The sequence below is a fragment of the Magallana gigas genome, chromosome 9 (genome assembly GCF_963853765.1).
Source record: "Magallana gigas chromosome 9, xbMagGiga1.1, whole genome shotgun sequence".
Classification (NCBI taxonomy): Eukaryota; Metazoa; Mollusca; class Bivalvia; order Ostreida; family Ostreidae; genus Magallana; species Magallana gigas.
The window spans coordinates 7,684,673-7,705,141 of record NC_088861.1 but is presented as its reverse complement, the minus strand read 5'-3'; the positions used below and the strand labels follow the sequence as shown (position 1 = coordinate 7,705,141).

The 20,469-nt window shown below is 33.1% G+C and overlaps 1 protein-coding gene across 1 annotated transcript in view; it reads right to left on the bottom strand.

Annotated features, from left to right (window-relative positions):
* The window catches only part of LOC117691060 (uncharacterized), a 32,753-nt gene that overhangs the window by 4,464 nt on the left and 7,820 nt on the right, over positions 1 to 20,469 (bottom strand). The window contains exons 2-6 of the mRNA XM_034476116.2: positions 15,382 to 15,448; positions 13,722 to 13,902; positions 12,883 to 13,103; positions 2,838 to 3,059; positions 2,102 to 2,170 (exon numbers count right to left, since the gene is read on the bottom strand). Coding sequence (XP_034332007.2) covers positions 2,102 to 2,170; positions 2,838 to 3,059; positions 12,883 to 13,103; positions 13,722 to 13,902; positions 15,382 to 15,448 — 760 coding nt within the window. The remainder of the gene's footprint in view (positions 1 to 2,101; positions 2,171 to 2,837; positions 3,060 to 12,882; positions 13,104 to 13,721; positions 13,903 to 15,381; positions 15,449 to 20,469) is intronic.

Below are 20,469 nucleotides of genomic sequence, written 5' to 3'. Positions count from 1 at the left end.
TAAGAGTTTCTATGAAATATTCCTTCCTTCTCCTTACTGCATTTGATATGTTTTGAAAATGTTGATAGTTTTTATTCAAATACAGAAAATAATATGGAATATGTATATTGTAAAAGCATATATTAGAACAAAAGTGCGAGTTGTTTTGTGATCTGTGGCGCGATCTAACAAATATGCAATTTGTTAAAATAAAAAAAATAGATTTTTTGGTTTAATACAGTTATATTAATTCAGTAGCTGATATTAATTTTTTTTATCAATTCCAAGTTGATACCATGCACCAGGACGCATTCAAACCCTCCACAATAAAAAAGATGCTTGTAATTATAACAATGCTCGCAATGAATGCCTTGTCACAAAAGTATGGAAACCGGATAGGGCCATGTAGTTCACTATCGCAAAATCGCACCATCGATGTTTGAGTCAAAAGTGCGATGGTGCGATGACGATGATGCGATAGTGCGATGGCGATGATGCGATGGCGCGACAATACGATGACGATGGTGCAATGGCACAATAAAACGATAGCGCGACGACACGATGATACGATAGCGATAACGGGATGGTGCGATGGCGATGACGCGATGGTGCCATAGCGATGATGCTATGCTTTATCGCGTCATCGATACTTCAGTTCTTTATCGTGTCATCGTCAATGTGCCATCGTGCCATTGCTCTATCGACTGTTTTGTTCATTCGCCATTGAAAAGAGAAAACACAACAGGCAGTGAATATATGTACGGATTTCATATGAGAAATTGACGTTATTAGGTTGATAAACTTGAATATCCTAATAATAATAATAAGGTATTACAAATAAGCCTTGTCCGTCTAGCTAACAATATAAATATTTAAATTGTAGGTAAATAAACAAAGAAAAAATGCAATTAGAGAAGACCACGTCATCAAGCCATGGATTTAAACAGGGAGGGTGATAATTCACAATTAAATCAATTAAAAACAAACACACACGCTCCATATATTGAGCGAAATAAAATTCAATTCCGATATACTAGTGAGCTATTAGATTTGATAAAGAGTGTGTATTTATTATTTAGAACCGGTACTTATTGTCATGACAATTAAGGGAGGATTACGTGTTCTATCTTCATTGTAATTGTTAGAGTTACCTCCCTTTAAATATTAAATGACTTGTGTATGTAATATGAATTATGATATTGCAATAGTATTATACCTTCATTTAGATTTAGATGGAAAGTATGTACAAGTTAATTACTAATAGTTATTTTTCTTATGATATATTTGCAGGGTTTATATTTATACATCAACAAACACAAACATCCGCACGTTGCTGTGTTCGTAATAAAATTTCATCTTAAATCCTATGCCTTAATAATATATTCTAGAATCTCTTCGTCATCAACCGCCATGTTGTGCAATGGCTGCTGGGAATGTTATCCTTTTTGGAAAAAGTCGATAGAGCGATGATGCGATGATACGATTAGGATGACGCGATAAAGAACTAATGATGACGCGATAGCGCATCGCATCATCGCTATCGCGCCAATGTGTCACCGCTATCGCATCATTGCGTTATCGCCATTGTAGCATCGCGATACCGCTTTATCGTGTCTTCGCACTATTGCATCGCATTGTCGCGCCATCGCATCATCGTCATCGCGCTATTGCACCATCGCATCATCGTCATCGCACTATTGCACCATCGCATTATCGACTCACACGTCGATGGTGCGATGATGCGAAGTGAACTCTATGGCCCTATCCGGATTCCATACAAAAGAATATTTGAGCTTATTATTTGGTTAATCTACTCATTTTCAATTGTTACTGAATATTAAGTTATTTAATTTCCATATGTTTTTTTCTTTTTTCATTCGGTAACAAAATTACTTTTTGGGTTTTTTTTCCTTCCTTTGGAACAACAGCAAAGCTTATCAGAGTAGGCATCAAGTGACCTCGTTTCAACATTCAAGATGCAATTCTCAATGCATAATTTACGACTACATCTATAAGTGCTGTGTCAGCTCTCTCATTGTTTGAATGATACTCGGATACATGTTAATGCCTTACTTTATCGCCGTAACCTGTTTGTCCAATGCAAAACAATGCTAAAACCTACCGGGACACGATTTGGATATTGGTTTATCAGGAACGTACATCGGAGGATCCGGCAAATACCAAAATGTACCTTTAAAAAAAACCAAAATCTTCAGTTAAGTACCCCTGACGATGGTTCATCATATTCAAACTTATGTATTCCTTTGAACCAAATAAAATAGTTTAAATTGTTTGTAAACTTTAATGTAATTTAGTTTGAAAAATTGATTAATTTGTTTAAATACCTATAACCAGTTCAAATCAGAAAATACTGGTTGCCGTGGATATCTGGATCCAAGCAATATTGAACTCTGTCCCGTTCAACCAGAAGCTCGACTGTCTCCGTTAATCTTTGACTACCAAGATAGACTCTCTGTTCGTCTGAGATTTACAGATACAGCCGAGCTTCTGGTTGAACGAGACTTAATTGAACTCTGGCGTAGGAATACATACGGCTACAAAATATATCTAAATTATTTGTACTAGTTAAAATCAGACTATGTTCAAGGTATTTATAAATACGTTTCCTTAAAAATTAATGGTTCAGCATATAGTACACATAAATACAAATTGCCAATATTAGAAATAAAAAGATTACACGTCTGAAACATTAATCTTATCTTATAGGTTGTGAGTGGTTAAATCTTATACTAGTATACTAATCGCACGGCTAATTTATTATTTTTATCTATTTTATATCATATTACATTAAGGCAGCTTTGTTAAGTTTTCCCTGAAGAACAGGGAGAAATACTTACTAACGTGTCTTAGTACCGGGCTTTCAATGTACGGTTTCTGGTTATTTTCACAGTTTTCTCGGGGTTGAAAACTGTGTTTTGTAAAGTACGTGTCATTTTCATATATAGCAAAGTATGGTATAGTTTGGCCTTTTTCATTTTCATTCCGTTGGCACAAAACGTATTTGCCGCTGTTATTGATAACATTTCTGTTTGATGTCATCATGCAGTCTGGCGTTTCCCCTATAAAATAAAAACATCTTCAAACACAATAACACCAATGAATCATATTCAATAAAAGTTACAGAGGATAAATCGTTCAAACCATGGATCTGAAAACCTGTAATCTAGCGACATCAATCTATTCTAAATAAAGATAATCCGTACATGTTCTTTCCTACAAGTACATGTCTTATTATCTCTTATATAATGGTTATATAATAGTTAAATTTATGAATTATCTCAAACAGCAAAAACAATTAGATTAGTGATTTTACTGTATGTTTTGAGAATCTAAGTGACTTTCATAGCCATCTATCTATTTCCCCCTTTATATTAAAACCCGGAGTGTATTTGCCCTGATTGTGTAAAAATATGTTCACTTGGAGGGCTTTTAATCAATAAAATGAAAATTATGAGTGTGGTTATAGCCATGAAACGCGATTCAATGATTAAAGAAAATCAAAATAGATGTTTTGATGAAGTTCATGATTAAAATACCAAGTTTTTAAATCAATAGAAGATATACAATTTCAACGACACATCTTCACCAGCCATAATGGGTTTTCGGTTCACATATATGCTCTAAAAAGTACTGAAAGTGCCATTTTTTACTGATAGTTTCTGATATTTACTGATATTGTACTGTTAGGGCTGAGAATTGCTGATATTTACTGATAATTTTACTGCTGTTACTGATAATTGCTGTTGGTTCTGATATTTACTGATGCTTTTGCTGTGAGCTCTGATAATTACTGATATTTACTGAGATTTACTGTTGGTACTGAGAATTGCTGATAATTACTGAGAATTACAGGCAGGGGATTTTTAAGAGATTAATTCTAATTACTGTAACATGCAAATTATATTTATTTAAAATTATCGGTAAACAAATACCGGGCATTTTTTAAAAAGAAATATGTAAGATCTAGCTAAAGTTTTATCAACAGTAACTTCTTTTTTACAACCACAAAAATTAGATTTGATTATTAGGGTCTTCCGTCTTCAGCGGAAGACCCTTCTATTATTCTTCGGTTTCTTTTTCAATTCTATTATTATTATTATTATTATTATTCTTTTTTTCCTTACACATTTTGTGCAGAAGATTTCTCGGCGATTACTCGTTCGATTTCTTTTAAATTTTCAGTAAAGATGCCCCGCAGTCTGAAGTTTGTACCGCCGGAAAATTTTTGAGAAATTCACTTCTGTTCGGAAGTTATCGTCATTTTACGATTTTTAAAAGTCAATTTTGTCTGACAGGTTTTTCAAAAATGGGTAAAGATATAAGGCTGAAATTTTCAGAGATGATAGACCTACTGTTTTTCTGGCGCAACACACTCAAGAAAGTGTCCGCCGTCACTTCTTTTTGTCATAGGAAAAAAAATTGAAAAATTGAATTTTTCGACTTTTTTATTTTTTAATATTTCTTTTTTATATTTTAACAGTTGATAGTGACCCTCTTACTGATTCAGAATATGTAATTTGTTTTAAAATCGATCAAGGCGTTCTCGAGAAATTAAGCGTCAAAGTCCTGAAGCGAGAGCCCGAGTAGCTCAGTTGATATAGTCGTGGACATGGCCCAGGCGACCCGGGTTCAAGCCCCGACTGCCGAAAAAAAATGTTCCTATTTTTTTGGATAGAATAACAATTTCGTGTTAAAAGTCGTCTTCTCTACTCAAAAATCTCACGGAAGACCCACTCGTTGCTCGCAACGAGATCGAATCTAGTTATTCTTATTCTTTTTTTTTTCTTACCGATTTTGTGCAGGCGATTTCTCGGAGATGGCTTGCTTGATTTCAGTCAAATTTTCAGGGATGGTGCCTTGTCAACTGAAGTTTGTACCGCCGGAACGGTTTTTTAAAATTTACTTCCGGTCGGAAGTTATCGTCATTAAACGATTTTTTTAAAGTCAAATTTGTCTGCGACGTTTCTCAAAAACGACTGAAGATATAGAGCTGAAATTTTTAGAGATGATAGATTTAACGTTTTTCTGGTGCACTATTGTCTAAAAAATGTCCGCCGTCACTTTTGGTTTTCTCTGGAAGGAATTAAAAAAAATTGAATTTTTCAACTTTTTTATTTTCTAATATTTTTCTTTGAAATTTTTACACCTTATAGTGACCCTTTTACTGATTAAGAATATGTAATTAGTTTTAAAATCGATCAAGGCATTCTCGAGAAATTAAGCGTCAAAGTTCTGAAGCGAGAGTCCGAGTAGCTCAGTCGTTATAGTCGTGGACATGGCCCAGGCGACCCGGGTTCAAGCCTCGAGTGCCGCAAAATTTTTTTCTCCTTTTTTCGCTTGGATCTACGATTTTATCTTTAAATTGATAAGTTTAATCTAATCTATTCAAAAATCGGACGGAAGACCTACTCGTTGCTCGCAACGAGATCGAATCTAGTTAGGGTCTTCCGTCTTCAGCGGAAGACCCTTCTATTATTGTAATGTTTCTTTTTCACTTTTCTTATTATTCTTTTTTTGTCTTACAAATTTTGTGCAGGCGATTTCTCGGAGATGACTCGTTCGATTTCCTTCAAATTTTCAGGGCTGATGCCTAGTCATATGAATTTTATACCGCCGGAATAATTTTCAAAAGTTCACTTCCGGTCGGAAGTTATCGTCGTTTTACGATTTTTAAAAGTCAATTTTGTCGGCGATGTTTCTCAAAAACGAGTAAAGATAGAGATCTGAAATTTTCAGAGATGATAGATCTAGCAATATCCTCGTGTACCTCGGTCACGAGAATATTGGCCGTCACTTCCGGTCGTCACCGGAAGCAAATTTAAAAAATGAAAATTTTCAACTTTTTATTTTTATATATTTTTTCCAATAAGATGATAGTGACCCTTTTACTGATTCAGAATATGTAATTTGTTTCAAAATCGATCAAGGCGTTCTCGAGAAATTAAGCGTCAAAGTTCTGAAGCGAGAGTCCGAGTAGCTCAGTCGATATAGTCGTGGACATGGCCCAGACGACCCGGGTTCAAGCCTCGAGTGCCGCAAATTTTTTTTCTCTATTTTTCGCTTAGATCTACGATTTTATCTTTGAATTGATAAGTTTAATCTAATCTATTAAAAAATCGAACGGAAGACCCACTCGTTGCTCGCAACGAGATCGAATCTAGTTCTTCTTATAATCTGCTTATTTATTTCAATGCATATTTTTCTATTTGTTCTTGTTCTAAGTTTTATTTTAGCTGATTAACACAATTCAGCACATAAATAAATGAATGTAGAAATTGCAGAATTGCTATATATCCCATCCCCGTGCGCCAATCCACTCGATACTACAGTGTTACATTGTATATATAGAACAATCCATTGTAAAAAAAAAAAAGATTTTAACCACTTTATGTAATTGATAAACATCTAGTTAATGATTCTAAATTTTGAGCGATCAACTCTTTAATTGAACCGTGTTAAATATTTATAATTATAAACTTAAGATGTTTTTATCCCGGCCATAATCACTAATTTTGTTTTCAAAATAAAATCAAACACTTTTGTTTCACATTGTATTTCCCGGCCATTTATATTTGTTTATTTTGAGGCTGCAAGACATGGTCAATTTTCACACCTTGCCACGGCCACCCTGTCGTGTATATATTCTGAGCGCTGTCTGTTAGTTCTGAGGGTTTTCTTGATCCCAGACATACAAAAGAATTTTTTCAGCGACTGCCAGACATATACACAGGTGGTCAATTTTCACACCTTGCCGTGGTCACCCTGTGGTGTGTATAGTCTGAGTGCTCTCTGTTAGTTCTGAGGTTTTTCTTAATCCCAGACATACAAAATATTTTTTTCTGCTTGCTTTTAGGCGTGGAGATTAAATATCTTAGCGTTCATAGATTAAGGAAAATCAGTTAAATTGTGTGTCTTATTTTCAAAATTATATAGCCGCTGGTCATATAACCGCATACAAGTGCATGACTAAAGTATTAATGAGAGAGAGAGAGAGAGAGAGAGAGAGAGAGAGAGAGAGGGGTTTTCAATCAAATCGCTGTTGCAATCGGTCGTTATGATACTGTAATGGGACATAATCATGCTTATGCCTTTCTGCATTGACGCCTCAAAAAACGTTATAATAGATATCTCTGAGAGAGAGAGAGAGAGAGAGAGAGAGAGAGAGAGAGAGAGAGAGAGAGAATTAAAGCATGATAAGCCGTAACACTTTTTCACTATATTAAGCTGGTGTTCTTTGTAGTCTTAGAAAAGTTAACAGTTTGAAATGGCGGTTGTGATGCTGAAATAGAACTTTATCGATCGTGCTAATGCCGTTATGCCATTATTTATCCAACTTTTTTTGAATCAATTGAATGCGGAACAAATAAGATGATGAATATGAAAATCATTCTAATACGTTATTTATATTGTTGTCAATAAAAATAATACTTTTCTTTTTGAATAAATATTCTCAAGATCATGGATTCCTGTATACGGATATTACGTAATGTCATACACAAGGTGCCAGACTGACAATTTACAAGGTTGAATTGCGATATTCAAACCTCTTGATCTGCTGAAAGTATGTATACTATACACAAATACTGCCTCGCTAATCTTTCTGTGAAGTAAAACCTCAAAGACATTATAAAGTCCTGACCGGGTATCTCTCTATTTTGAAAAGAAAAATAATCATGTTAAGAATTATGGGGTTTTTCATTGTTGAAAAAAAATGTCAACCGCATTTAGAAATTAAAATTTTTGTGGAGTCTGCCTGAAGTTTAAGTACCAATTTTTGACCGGCTTTATAATATTGTCTAAAATGTGATCTGTGAGTTTCCGAAGTTCAAAAGAAGCTAAATATCAAATAAAAAAATCATAAGAATATATAATTAAATAAATTGTGTTAAATCTGAAATATGTGTTATTTAATAATTAAAAGACAATGTTTTGGGCCTTAAAATATTCTCAGTAATTATTAGCAATTCTCAGTACCAACAGTAAATCTCAGTAAATATCAGTAATTATCAGAGCTCACAGCAAAAGCATCAGTAAATATCAGTAAATATCAGAACCAACAGCAATTATCAGTATATATAGCGCCTCATAAACCTCTGACAGACTCATTACAAAAAACGCGGTGATGCGATGGCGTTTTTAGCGCTCCTTGAAACTTTACATTTTAATCCAACAAAATAACTGGATTTATACACTATACGGTATACACAATAACTTCAAGACATATCGACTGGTGGATCTCGGAGATGAAATTACATAGACCTTAATACGAATTAAGATATATAAGCAAGCAAAAGCATAAATTTGTATCAATATAATCGTAATGATTGTTGTGATCTCTACTGGTGCAATATGGTGCCTTTTCCTCCTAACCATCCCCCCCTACCCGAAAGAATGGCTATGTAGCAGTTTTTCACCTATGAAAAGCTGGCTATATGGAAGGATTTCCCCCTTTTTATAGCCAGATTACTCCCATGGACTTGTTTATGGCAGACCATTCCTGACCGTAATTTGCAATTTCATAGATGATATTGAATATTCATAATAAAGAGTAATAAGTGCATTTATCAATACATAGTATAAAATACAGTTTTTGCTCCCAAAATGTGAAAAAAGGCACGCACCTTCATCACATTTCTGAATCATCATCCTTAATTGCATTCTTTGTTAAACTTTATTTGTACACCTTTGCACCAGTTATTCTGATTTCGGAATACCTTTGAACTTTGTATCGGTGCATATCTGCAGTTTGACTATAAATAAATAAGATCTCAACGAATTTTGCTGTCATTTTACTTTTCAGAGTCAATAACATTTAAATATCCTTCTAACGCTTCCAAATGAAGTTTTTTTTTTTTAAAGTTTAAATCTTTTTTTTTATCCTTTTTAAAAATTGTTCCATAAAGTAAGCAAAGAAATACACTTTATATTTGAAAATGCTTGGGATTGAGGGGAACGAGAAACCCAGCTTCGATTTGTGTGAGTAAATAAAGTAATTATGTGTAGTATTTTTGAAGTCAGTGAATGGCATTTATGCCAAAATCAGACAAAAACGACGGAAAATACCGACGTTCTTCGGACGGAAAAGCTCCAAGACCGTCAACAGACTGTAAAAATGGCGGACTGTTTCAAGAAGTGGTTCTAGAAGTGGCCAGGTGGACCAAACGAACAAAAGAGGTTTGAACAAAGGGATAAAAGGCAATACTCATTGTAAACAAACTTTACATTGACGGTGTGGAATACAGGGACCGAAAAAGCTTAATACTCGGAGCACAGGGCTGTTAATGAGGACTCTATATAAGAATAGAACGATGCAGAGAATGTCAGCCAAACAAAATCACATCAATGTAAACAAATGAAAAACATTTTTTGGAATAGAAATATGGGTTTTCGTTTTCGTATTGATCTATGTTTCCAAAAGTTATAAATGAATCATGATGTTTTATTAACTGAATGTTGGCTTCCGAAAGATACATGAATTTAATATGTACATTTGGATGCGTTTGACTCTTACGTTTTTTCCCGACAGAAGAGCAGAAATGAGCGATGCGGTGGAATTGTAATTTCGATCCTTTAAAAAATCATGATTTTATAATTACCAGTTGTCAAAATCAGCATGACACTGTTCTATCACTAAAAATACTTTGTACACCATCTTTTTTTTTTTTTAGAAAAGTGTAGATAAAAGCCTATTTGGAGGTCGTGGATATGTATCACCCAGCAAATCCACGTTTTACCATCTCTATCTGGAAACATAAATAACCACGATCCAAAAACGAAGAGAAAGTTACGGCGTTAAGTGTTCTGAATGCAAGGACTTCAAATAGAGAAGATTTGATTTGATGCAAGTCCAACATTCTTTTTTCATTGTACATTATTCATATAGAAATTGAGTTCATAAGAATGGTAATGTCCCTTTAAAAGTATAAGAATTAATTCTTTGTACTTAAATTTATGTTGATAACATGGTAAGTTTTGCTGAATCTGTACATAAACTTCAACTATCTTAGACATGTTATATGATTATGCCTCAAAATTGGACCTGGCCATTGGTACAGATCAAACTAAAGTTGTTGTATTTAGAAACAGAGGTAAAGTACATGAAAACGAAAAATGGCATATACATGTACACACTGACCAAATAGAAGTTGTAGATCAATTTCTGTACCTTGGTGTTTTGTTGAACTATAAAGAAATTTTATGTTTGAAATTGGAATAGACTACATTTGGTACGACCAAGACAAAATATTTTATAAAAGCCATTTTTTTACTTATAAAACAAACAATTATCGACTCCCTTGTGGAAAATCTTATTGCAGATGTTAATAATTCATCAATATGTTTGTTATAGAGAAACATCATTGACCGTTGTTCAGGGCACTATTTTTGGTGAAAAATAGGTCTTCAATCTACTTTGACTCTTGAATTGAAAAATAACACTTCAATCAAAGGTTTATAGAATACAATATTTGTTTTTTCATTATCATAAGTTTTTATTTCATTTCGAGTGAACGTCATCCTATAGCGTTGCAATCGCACCCTAATAGTTCAAAATTATAAACTTTAATGCAAGTCTTTATGAAATAATACCATTTTATTTCCCTTAATGCGCATCATGAGTATTTTGTTTATCATAACATGTAACTGTTCTGTTTTGCACAAGTTGTTCATTGGTCATTTCATAAAACAGACAAGCAGATAGATAGATAGATAATTTTTGTAAAACGGTAACTGCAGTGGTAACGTTTTAATCTATAAACGATTTATACGATAAAATACAAGATACTTCAGTTAGCATTTTAAAGTACTTTAAAATTTTAATCGAGAAAACTTTATTTCGCAATCAACCCTAGATAAACTATTTCTCGGGGACTAAATTTCAGGATTTATACACTGTATGTAAATTTTCTTAACAAGGATTTACAAGTGACATATATATAGATATTGACTGCATTTGTGACGACAAGTCTCTCGCGAACCTTGCACGAAAATATATATAAGTTGGATGACTGCAATTAGAAGAACTTGATTGTCTCGTTATTTAATTTATATTTACGTTTTTGGTGACGCCTCTTTCAGTACAGTACATTGTTATTGCTTTAAAGATAAAACGATTGATTTATTTTCATATCGTTTTTATATCAAATAGTACACCATCCCTAGATATTTTGCAAATTGTACAACAAACTTCACAGGTAAGGGTAACACCTATGAACGGTTTGAACGAACAAAAACGAGATGGTTCAGTTACATATAGCGCTTGCTTGATATTGTAAACTTTCTTTAACTCGGGGTGATTTATTTTCGCAATTAAGGTGTAGATTATCTTAACAATAATATACCAGAGATATTGAATTGCTAGTTCGCTGAAAGATATCTCCGCGCAGACAACACCCTTGTGAACCTTGAAAAATTTTCTCGCACGCGAATAAAAGTTGGTTTACAGTTATTAAGGGAACTTTAATGTCGCGCCCTGTTATATTTTTCGCGATTAAAACTACTTTTCATAACAGTACATTGTCATTGCTTTAAAAATGCAATGATAGATCTTATCTTATTTTCAGTGTACTGTATATATGATTTATACATTGTTGTGATTCGGGAATAATTGTTCACTGTTATAAGACTGCTTATTGTAAAATTTGAAACAAAATACTGCTCAACACTACTACTATGCTCTTAGAAATACAAATATTTGCATAGGTTTAATAACCAATTAAGGTAATCGATAAAAATCAAATGTTCAGTATTAAGAGATGCAGGCAGTAGCAAATGCGATGAAGATATCGAAATCTCGGCGTGATACTTGAGGTTTCGAAAATGATTACAATTACCCTGTTAACGACAATGAAGCCTGACATAGCTTTTGATTTTAAAACCGCCGATTTTAGTTTATTTAAAATTACTGCGAGACGATTTCGTAATTGCTTATGCAAAAAAAAAAGATTGCTTATGCATGACCGAACTTATAGAAATGGAATGGCGAAATTTCAGACGGGGCTTTTCTTACGGGTTTATCTAAAACCTGACAAACAACTTATGGGGCACATGTTATGGGGGGGGTGCATTATCTTTTCTCCTTTTTGTTTACTTTTAATATTCAACAATTCGGATTCATCATAACTTGAATTCCGATTCGTGTAATGGTTTTTATATTAAATTTGAGATATAATATAAAATTGATTGATCTCATCTTTAAAAAAAATTAAGTTCTTGTTTGCTTTTTAACGATGTGATGTAATTTGTTTAAAGTGTGACTTTACAGTTTTATATGTTTTATTTTTCGAGTATGTTTTGATGGTATCAGCTCAATCCTAATTAAAAACGTATGTTCATCGACGCTTCTTGAAAATATTTTATTCGCCTCGGCACTCGCTATTTCTTAATAACATGTTGAATTTCAAAATTACTTAAAATATTAAATTATATATACATGTAATATCATTCTTGTTTTACTTTACAATTGTTGAATGCAAAGATACTACTCAATAAATATTATGGACTCAATCGTTTGTGCTTTAATACCGGTAAATCGATGAAATATGGTGATGGGTTTAGATACTTTAAACAATGCACCTATTTTAACAACGCCAACCGGTTTATTTATTAATAAAAAATTCATATTTACCGCTTTAATTATGTTTAAAATGGGGGAATTCCTGCATATAGATTCGGTCCCGCGTCTGAAATCCTATTGACTGTCCCAAAATAAAAGCGATCATTGAAGACAAAGAATTCAACCAGTGTTATTGGCATAAAAAATAACCCCTGATCGTAATTGATCACCTCGTAATACTCAACGATTCCTTATTTTTTAAATACGATCACCCTTCATTTAAACCACACCATTGGTTAAAAGAAATGATAAAACAAAAACGTTCATACCGTTTGTTTGTTTTTTGCAGAGAAAAGATTTCTTGTTGTCACAGCTGTCAGTTTTAAATTTCCCAGTGGAGTAGTGATAAAACATACACAATATATCATCTCTTGGTTGCGATTGGTCTTGGATCGATCTGGGGTACATGTATAATGACTTACAATGATAATCCATGCTCTCATTGGAGTGAGTCCGCAGAAATGCTCCAACCCATATTCCTAGATTAGATCTAAGATGAAATAAAGAAATAATACTTTGTGAAGAAACAAAAAACTTGTGAATGTCGCATGTGTCTGTAAATTAAGAACGGTTATAAATATATTGTGCGTTCAAAGTATATTATAAGTTGTCAATTTTGTACAGTAATAAATCTTATCTTTTTACATTTTATTCCCTTAACATATCATGAGTATGTTGATATGTGAGGAAATAGAAAGATCTTTTAAACAAGATCTACTCGACTAAATTTTCTAGGTTTTGTATTCTATACATAAAGCAGAGATGTTCAGTTATGATTACTGAGGGAAACAATGTGGCCCCTAGGCCTTTTATTAACTGCTGAATATCTTGTCAACTTTAGAGAAAAACAACCTAACACTTGGGAAAAAATTATGAGCACAGTTGGATTTATTCACATTAAACGAGATAGGTAATAATGGCGTTTAAAACCCTGATGTCTTGATTGTTATTATATATATATATATATATATATATATATATATATATATATATATATATATATATATATATATATATATATATATATATATATATATATATATATATAGCTAAACAGTTTGATTAAAAGGAGGCATGATGCATCTCAGTTGACAAAAATAGAACATACATTTCTACATTCAATGTGGCTCCAAGTAGTTCATCAATCAAATGACTGAAAATGTATTCATAAAGTTGAAATTCTGAATCTGGTAGTACCAGCATTTCCCCTTTCTCCTCGCAAATCTTGGATGCGGTGTACCAAGTGACGTTTGTAAAATAAAGACGGTAGCCACAATTCTCATGAGGTTCTAAAGGATAAGAAAAAAGGAGTAAATTAAATTTTAAAGATATACATTTACAAATATATGTTTAGAATATACCTATATGCATGAATATATGTCATGATAGATAGATAGATAGATAGATAGATAGATAGATAGATAGATAGATAGATAGATAGATAGATAGATAGATAGATAGATAGATAGATAGATAGATAGATAAACTCTGTAAAGGATTTACAAAATGATAATGAAATAATTACTGTGTTTAAAAAAAAATAGAGTAAATATATAATTCAAACCCTTTTTTCGTGTCATAAAGAACAGTGATTTATTATAATCAATGATAAATAAACAAAAAGAATTTTTTTTTTCAAAAAGGAGTAAAAGTAAAGATATTAAAACTGAAATACAAGAACTTCTCATAAAAAATTTGAATAGATGAGTTTACAAACATACACATCAAAAGATGAAGCCACACACCGAAAAACATGATATGTAGCTTCAACAGTTGTTATTTTTTAAATGATTTCGTATCATCAAATTTTCTTAAAACCTTTTCTTAACAATATTTTGTTGAAGGTCTCTTGTTTATTACAACCCTATATTTAGCTTTCCTGCTACATGCCCAGTAGTAGATAAGTACATTTTAAAAGATATTTTTTGTGTTTGTGTTGATTTTTGCATTTTGTGATCATAGGATCGGGCTTCCCCTCCCGCCCTTAAAACACAAACCCGTCTGAACTATCAATACTTGATTAGAAGATTTTAACTGACCAAGGGCTTATGAGTCTTATACTTTTGGTATAAATCATCGTAACATCCTAAAATGTATCCGTTTTACCGACCTTTTTACAACTTGCATATCCTCTTTATAACCCCCATCTCCGGTCTTACAAAACCAGCAACCCTGCACCAAGAGCCTTGAATTTTATAGGTTTTAAATAGACTTTCTTGTTCATTTTAATAATGCCCCCAGTTTACCTACTCAATGCCCATTTGTAAAAAAGAATAGTTTTGAAATGAATCCATGTCAGTTAAAAGACAATCAACAATTCCTACTCCCGAGGCCTAACAACAACTGTTCTGCATTGTGCAAAGTTTGGAAAAAAGTATACTATTTGATCACTGTAATCATAACACTATATTACTGCTTGATACCCATGCCAAAAGAAGAGGTGAGTTACTTCATGTTTATTATATGACACACAAATTAACGTACTCTAGACTCTGACTCTCTGATTCTGGGAACATTTATTAAGAATTTGGTTTACCTTAATACAAAAAGTTAACCTGTTTTTTAACAGTATACCGATTTATATTTTTAACGAGAGGAGGAATATTTGTAAGGGATTTTAAACTTTAGTTTATATTATACTGTTTGTTAATCATATGATTTGTTATTTTATAGAAAATTCTGTAAATGTTTAAATACATAACATATAGCAGACGAGCAACTTATGTGAACTAGAGAAAGATATTATACATGTAAGAATTTTTTTTTACCTTTTTCTTTAAACTTTGCAGACATTGACGTATTTACTAATAGCATCAGAACGCACAAAGCCATTTTCTAAAATGAAAGATATTTGTGTTAAACATGATTTATTGTTTATGTACTTTTTCATTGTTGTGGCGAAACAAAATGAAAAAACGTGTTGTCATTTAACAACGTTTATTAATAAATAAATATATCATGCACGACTAAATTTGCAGAAAAATGAAAAACGAAGTAGTACATGTGCATATAAAAAATTCAGTACACAACACTCCTCTCTGATTAGAAAAAGAAACAATATGCACTTCCATGCTCAGAAACTACTCAGAAACATAGAGCCAAGAAACATAATTCATTCGACTAGAAATAAATCGTAGATGCTTCAATACAAAAAAACTCCACTTATTACACAATTGCATGAACATGTCATTACAACATATAAATAGCTGTACATATTTTATAGATATATCTCTTTAAATTTATTAATTTTATCGTCACACTGTATAAGGCATGAAAGTAAACAAGTATATATATATATATATATATATATATATATATATATATATATATATATATATATATATATATATATATATATATATATATATATATATATATATATATACTGAACTTAAGGTATATTGACTTGCATTCAATAAATACACAAAGTACACGAGAGCCCAATCAAATTGTAAATATAAGTGTTCATTACAATGTAATCATCAACACTGACTATAAAAGTAAATGTTCAATAATAAACATCTATTCAATGAGACCAATTAGTTTACTGAAAGGTATAATATAGGTACGCAGTTTCCTATTTACAATACGACGTACACAGACATTTCGCACCAGTCCATCAGCACTTGGGATAAGTTCTTCATAAGGACCGCCAGACGACTCACGTCAGACATACATCAGATGATCACTGTCATCCTGTCCATCAGTTTACTAAACACTCCATGAGTTAGATTCTTTCCATTTGGTCCTACATGTTCCAGTTGAACATCTTAGATATGCCGCGCCACTCCTATTACCCTGTACCATACTAATCCTCTCATGTGGGATGAGTGAGGTGTGTTAAAAATCCACTAAATCTTTGACTGGTTTAAGAAGAACCATACTGGACCATTTATCACGACTTTATTAAGACCTTTGGCAGCTCGAATGAAGTTTGTCATACGGTTAGATTGCATTTTATCTCCGTTTCCACGGAGAAAAAAAAATCTTTGTGATATATTGATGAATGACGAGCTTTAACTGATTTCCACAAACTCGATGTGTACAGCTCTTATCGTCAAACATAATACTGTAAACTAACTTTTTTTCGCGATTTACTTCCTAAAAACTTGTTTGCAACAACTTATGTTCGCGACGAAACCCTATTCAGACCCGTCTTGTTATAACAACCATGTGACATGGACTGGTTTGCAGCGGGAAATATTTGCGACCACGATACTCTCGCGAATCTCGCGAACATTTCTCTCAGGCGAATAAAAGTTGGTTTACAGTAGTTCATCGCGAATTCATTGTGTCTTATCTTTATTTCCACAAGCTATAGTTTAGTTTTACGTGTCACAATAAACCAGGGACCAAAGAACCAAAACCCACGGCACAAAGATTTCCTGGAGTTATCTGGATGTTGGTAAATCAGTTATCTTCTGAGATATCAAGTTTCTACATAATCTTTTACACACAACGCACTTATGAATCAATAGGGACAATTACTTAGTAACCACTGTTCCTTATAACATCCTCAGTATTGTGTCTCTCTTGATGAGCACAAGTTCTTTTTTGTTCATGGAAAGTGTTGCACAATTAGATTTGCTACATGTGAGTTCCTAGGGTTCTTTTGCTCAATTGGCAGTACACTAAGGTTCAACCTGCCATCAATTCTTATCATCCCGATCGAAATATTGGCATAGGTTCCGTATTGAGTTGACTCGAGTTGACTCGAGATAAATGTTTCTGATACTCCAAGAAAATGGTTTTCTGTGGGGTTTTTTCAAATCAAATAGTTCACACTATCGTTTCATGACTAAAGAATCAAATCTCGTACCCTTCCATTTTCTGCCAATGGTTTTAGCACTGTAATTGCAGAAATTGATGTAAAAAATCGCTTAAAACGACTTTTAAGGCTAGCATTGCTACGGATTTTTTTATCTTTACCATGGTTCACATGTAAAAAGTATTCGCTAACAGGGTCTTCGCTTACGTGCAGAAATCCACGCCCCCCGTAGCCACTTACAGCTTAAATCATCGCCTTTACTTTTTTCTCGCGTTCGTACATGAGCTAGGTTTTCATCAGATTTCACTGCGAAGGTTTACATGATCGTACAATGCGTTTCTCACAGTTGGCTAGTAGTTGTAATAGCGTTTGGTGTAAATATTGATGTAGCTTGGCACAATTTTGTTGTCAGAATAGAACTGTGTTTTCAAAAGGTTAATGTTCAAATCCACTTTAAAAATTTCTGCCATTTCAACTGCCATAAGAGCAGCTCATGATCAAAGTACTTATCTTAGCAGGGAATTTTCATGTAAAGCAGATAACCTTACTTTGAAATCATAAATGATACTTCACTCCTCGTCTCATCTGGAACGTCGATGTATGGCACTGCTAACACAGCTTTTTTGGAGGCATCACAAAATGTATAGCTTTGTACATCATCACAGAGCTCAAAGGTTTTGTAATATATATTCGAGGAATGAACCATTTGAAGTGATGAAATGGACCTTTCTAAAAATTTCCCTTGTTATACTTGAGTAATTAACATCGTCATTCCATATTGCCGTAATTTTGCGAAGGGTGATTTTTCAATAAATAGCAAGTGGTCAAAAGAATCCCAAAATATCATATATGCTGTGTAACATAGACAGGCAGTCACCTCGAAAGTTTGTTTTTCCAATAAAAATGATATCGAACAGGAAACTTTCAAATAATTAATCCTTTAAAAGACTAAGACCAAGGTCCTTTTCTTAATCAAGTGGATTGATTCCTTTATTTGCTCGGGTCTTTTTGAAAAAGCTAACATCTCTTCTGTATTGTTTGAAGCGACTTTGCGGGTTACCTTTTGTTTTCCACACAGTGGCTTCATCTTAACAGGTATTTTGCTTGCAAAGTATTAGGAACAGGTGTTAAGGGTTCATCTACAAAACAGGTGTTGTTGTTATTAAGATCCTTAATATCTTGCTTTTATTTTGATTCATCAAAAACTTTAAGCAATCCAAAAGTAGCGAAAGCTGGTTATAGGCAATTCCCAAGCACGTATGCACATACAATGAATGTATGCATAACAAGATGATTTCATGGATCATCTTCTGTGTGCAAAAGTGAATAGTCTTTGTGGTCTTCAAGTACAAGAAATGAGTAGAACATAGATATGCTCATACTTGCTTATATGGTAATTGCCTCTCTTCGGAAACGAAGCAGAACACCTCACCATCTTTGTATGGTGCAGATGATTCAAAGAATCCATCTAATTGGTTTGGTTTCTTAGGATGGTAAAAGCCAAATAATGGAAGATACTATTTTTATGTTCTTGTGAAATTTCTGCCGCGCCACTTTTTTCATAAATGTAAGAAGTGTTGTCTTATCTCACAGTTTTCTAAGAGATTGATAGCTAAAAATATAACTCCCTTAAGGAGCATAACTTTGTTCTTTGGTTTTGCTTGTTAATCTTATTAAAAAGAAAGAGACACTTTCTTCAAGATTCTAAATTCATTTCACTCTCCATAAGTCGAATGAACTTCCGATCTTCGACATGATCTCAGATAGACGTGTACTTTATATCAACAATGAATTGTTCACCCTGCTTGCCTTGCAGTATTTGAGAAATATCTTTGATTTTTAGGCCTTATTGCATAGCATTTAAATGACTACTGCTACCACATTCTTTGCACAATTAAATTCTCTACAGTGTTTCTTATGAAATTTCATTTGTAAACACCAGAAACAACGTTTATTTTATGCTACATATTTCTTCCATAGGTTTCTTCATGAAGAGAAGACAATCATCAAGATATGCCAAATATCATGTGCACGTAAAAGAGACAATCATTTTAAGGGTCTTCCGTTTCCGACGGAAGATCCTCTTGTTATTCTATTGTTTCTTTTTTAGGGACTTTTTTCGGACGCTATTACTCGTGAACTACGCGACTAATTTGCATGGAATTTTTAGTACTGAGAGAACATTAAAAGATCTTGAAGTTAAAAAATTAAGGGCTGATGATGTCACTTCCGGTTTGAGATTTTGAAGATTTAGTGAATTTATTAGGACTTTTTTGCCCACTTAACTCCTCCAAAACTAATAAAATTAAAACGTGAAACTTTCAGGGATAGTAGATGAATGTCTATAAGTGATTCTATTTAATTGATAATTTGAAAAATGTGCAAGGCGCCAAAGCTCGCCCAAGCTCGAAAATTTGCAGCAAATTTTTTCACGTGTTAAGATTTACACGCTCTTTCATTTGATATCAGTCAAAAGAGGCTGGTTCCTCAAATGAGGGGCCAAGATGGCCCTAAAGTCATTTTATGATATCGCTTTACTGAGCAATAATTTGTTATTAACTAGAGACGATCTCGTTGCGGGCAACGAGAAGGTCTTCCGTTCGATTTTTAGAAAATGATATGACATCATAGACTTTGATTATCGATAACAAAATATGATTTGTAAAAAGGAGGGGAGTACTAATGCTTTCCTGTATCTTTTTTTATAAATTCTCTTACGTTGCTTTTTAAAATCTTTGCATTTCTTCCAATCGCGGTAGAGAAGATTAAACTTTATTACCTCTAGCCCGTAAAAACCCTCATAAGGTAAACACATGAGAAAATCATAACACAGTTAGGATATAAAAACGTATTATACCTAATTTTGCTTTGATAACCTTTCACAAAATATATCTTAGTAAAAGGTTACAGATAAAAGACTTTAGAGCCCTCTGGTCCCCTAATTTTAGAGGCGAGTCCCTTTTTCTTGATATCAAATGAAATGTCATATAATTCTAAAACATATTTCAAAAATAGATATGACGTCATCAATATAAAAGAATTCCAATATCTAACAGATCTGAAAGTTTCACGAAAATCGGTCCAGCCA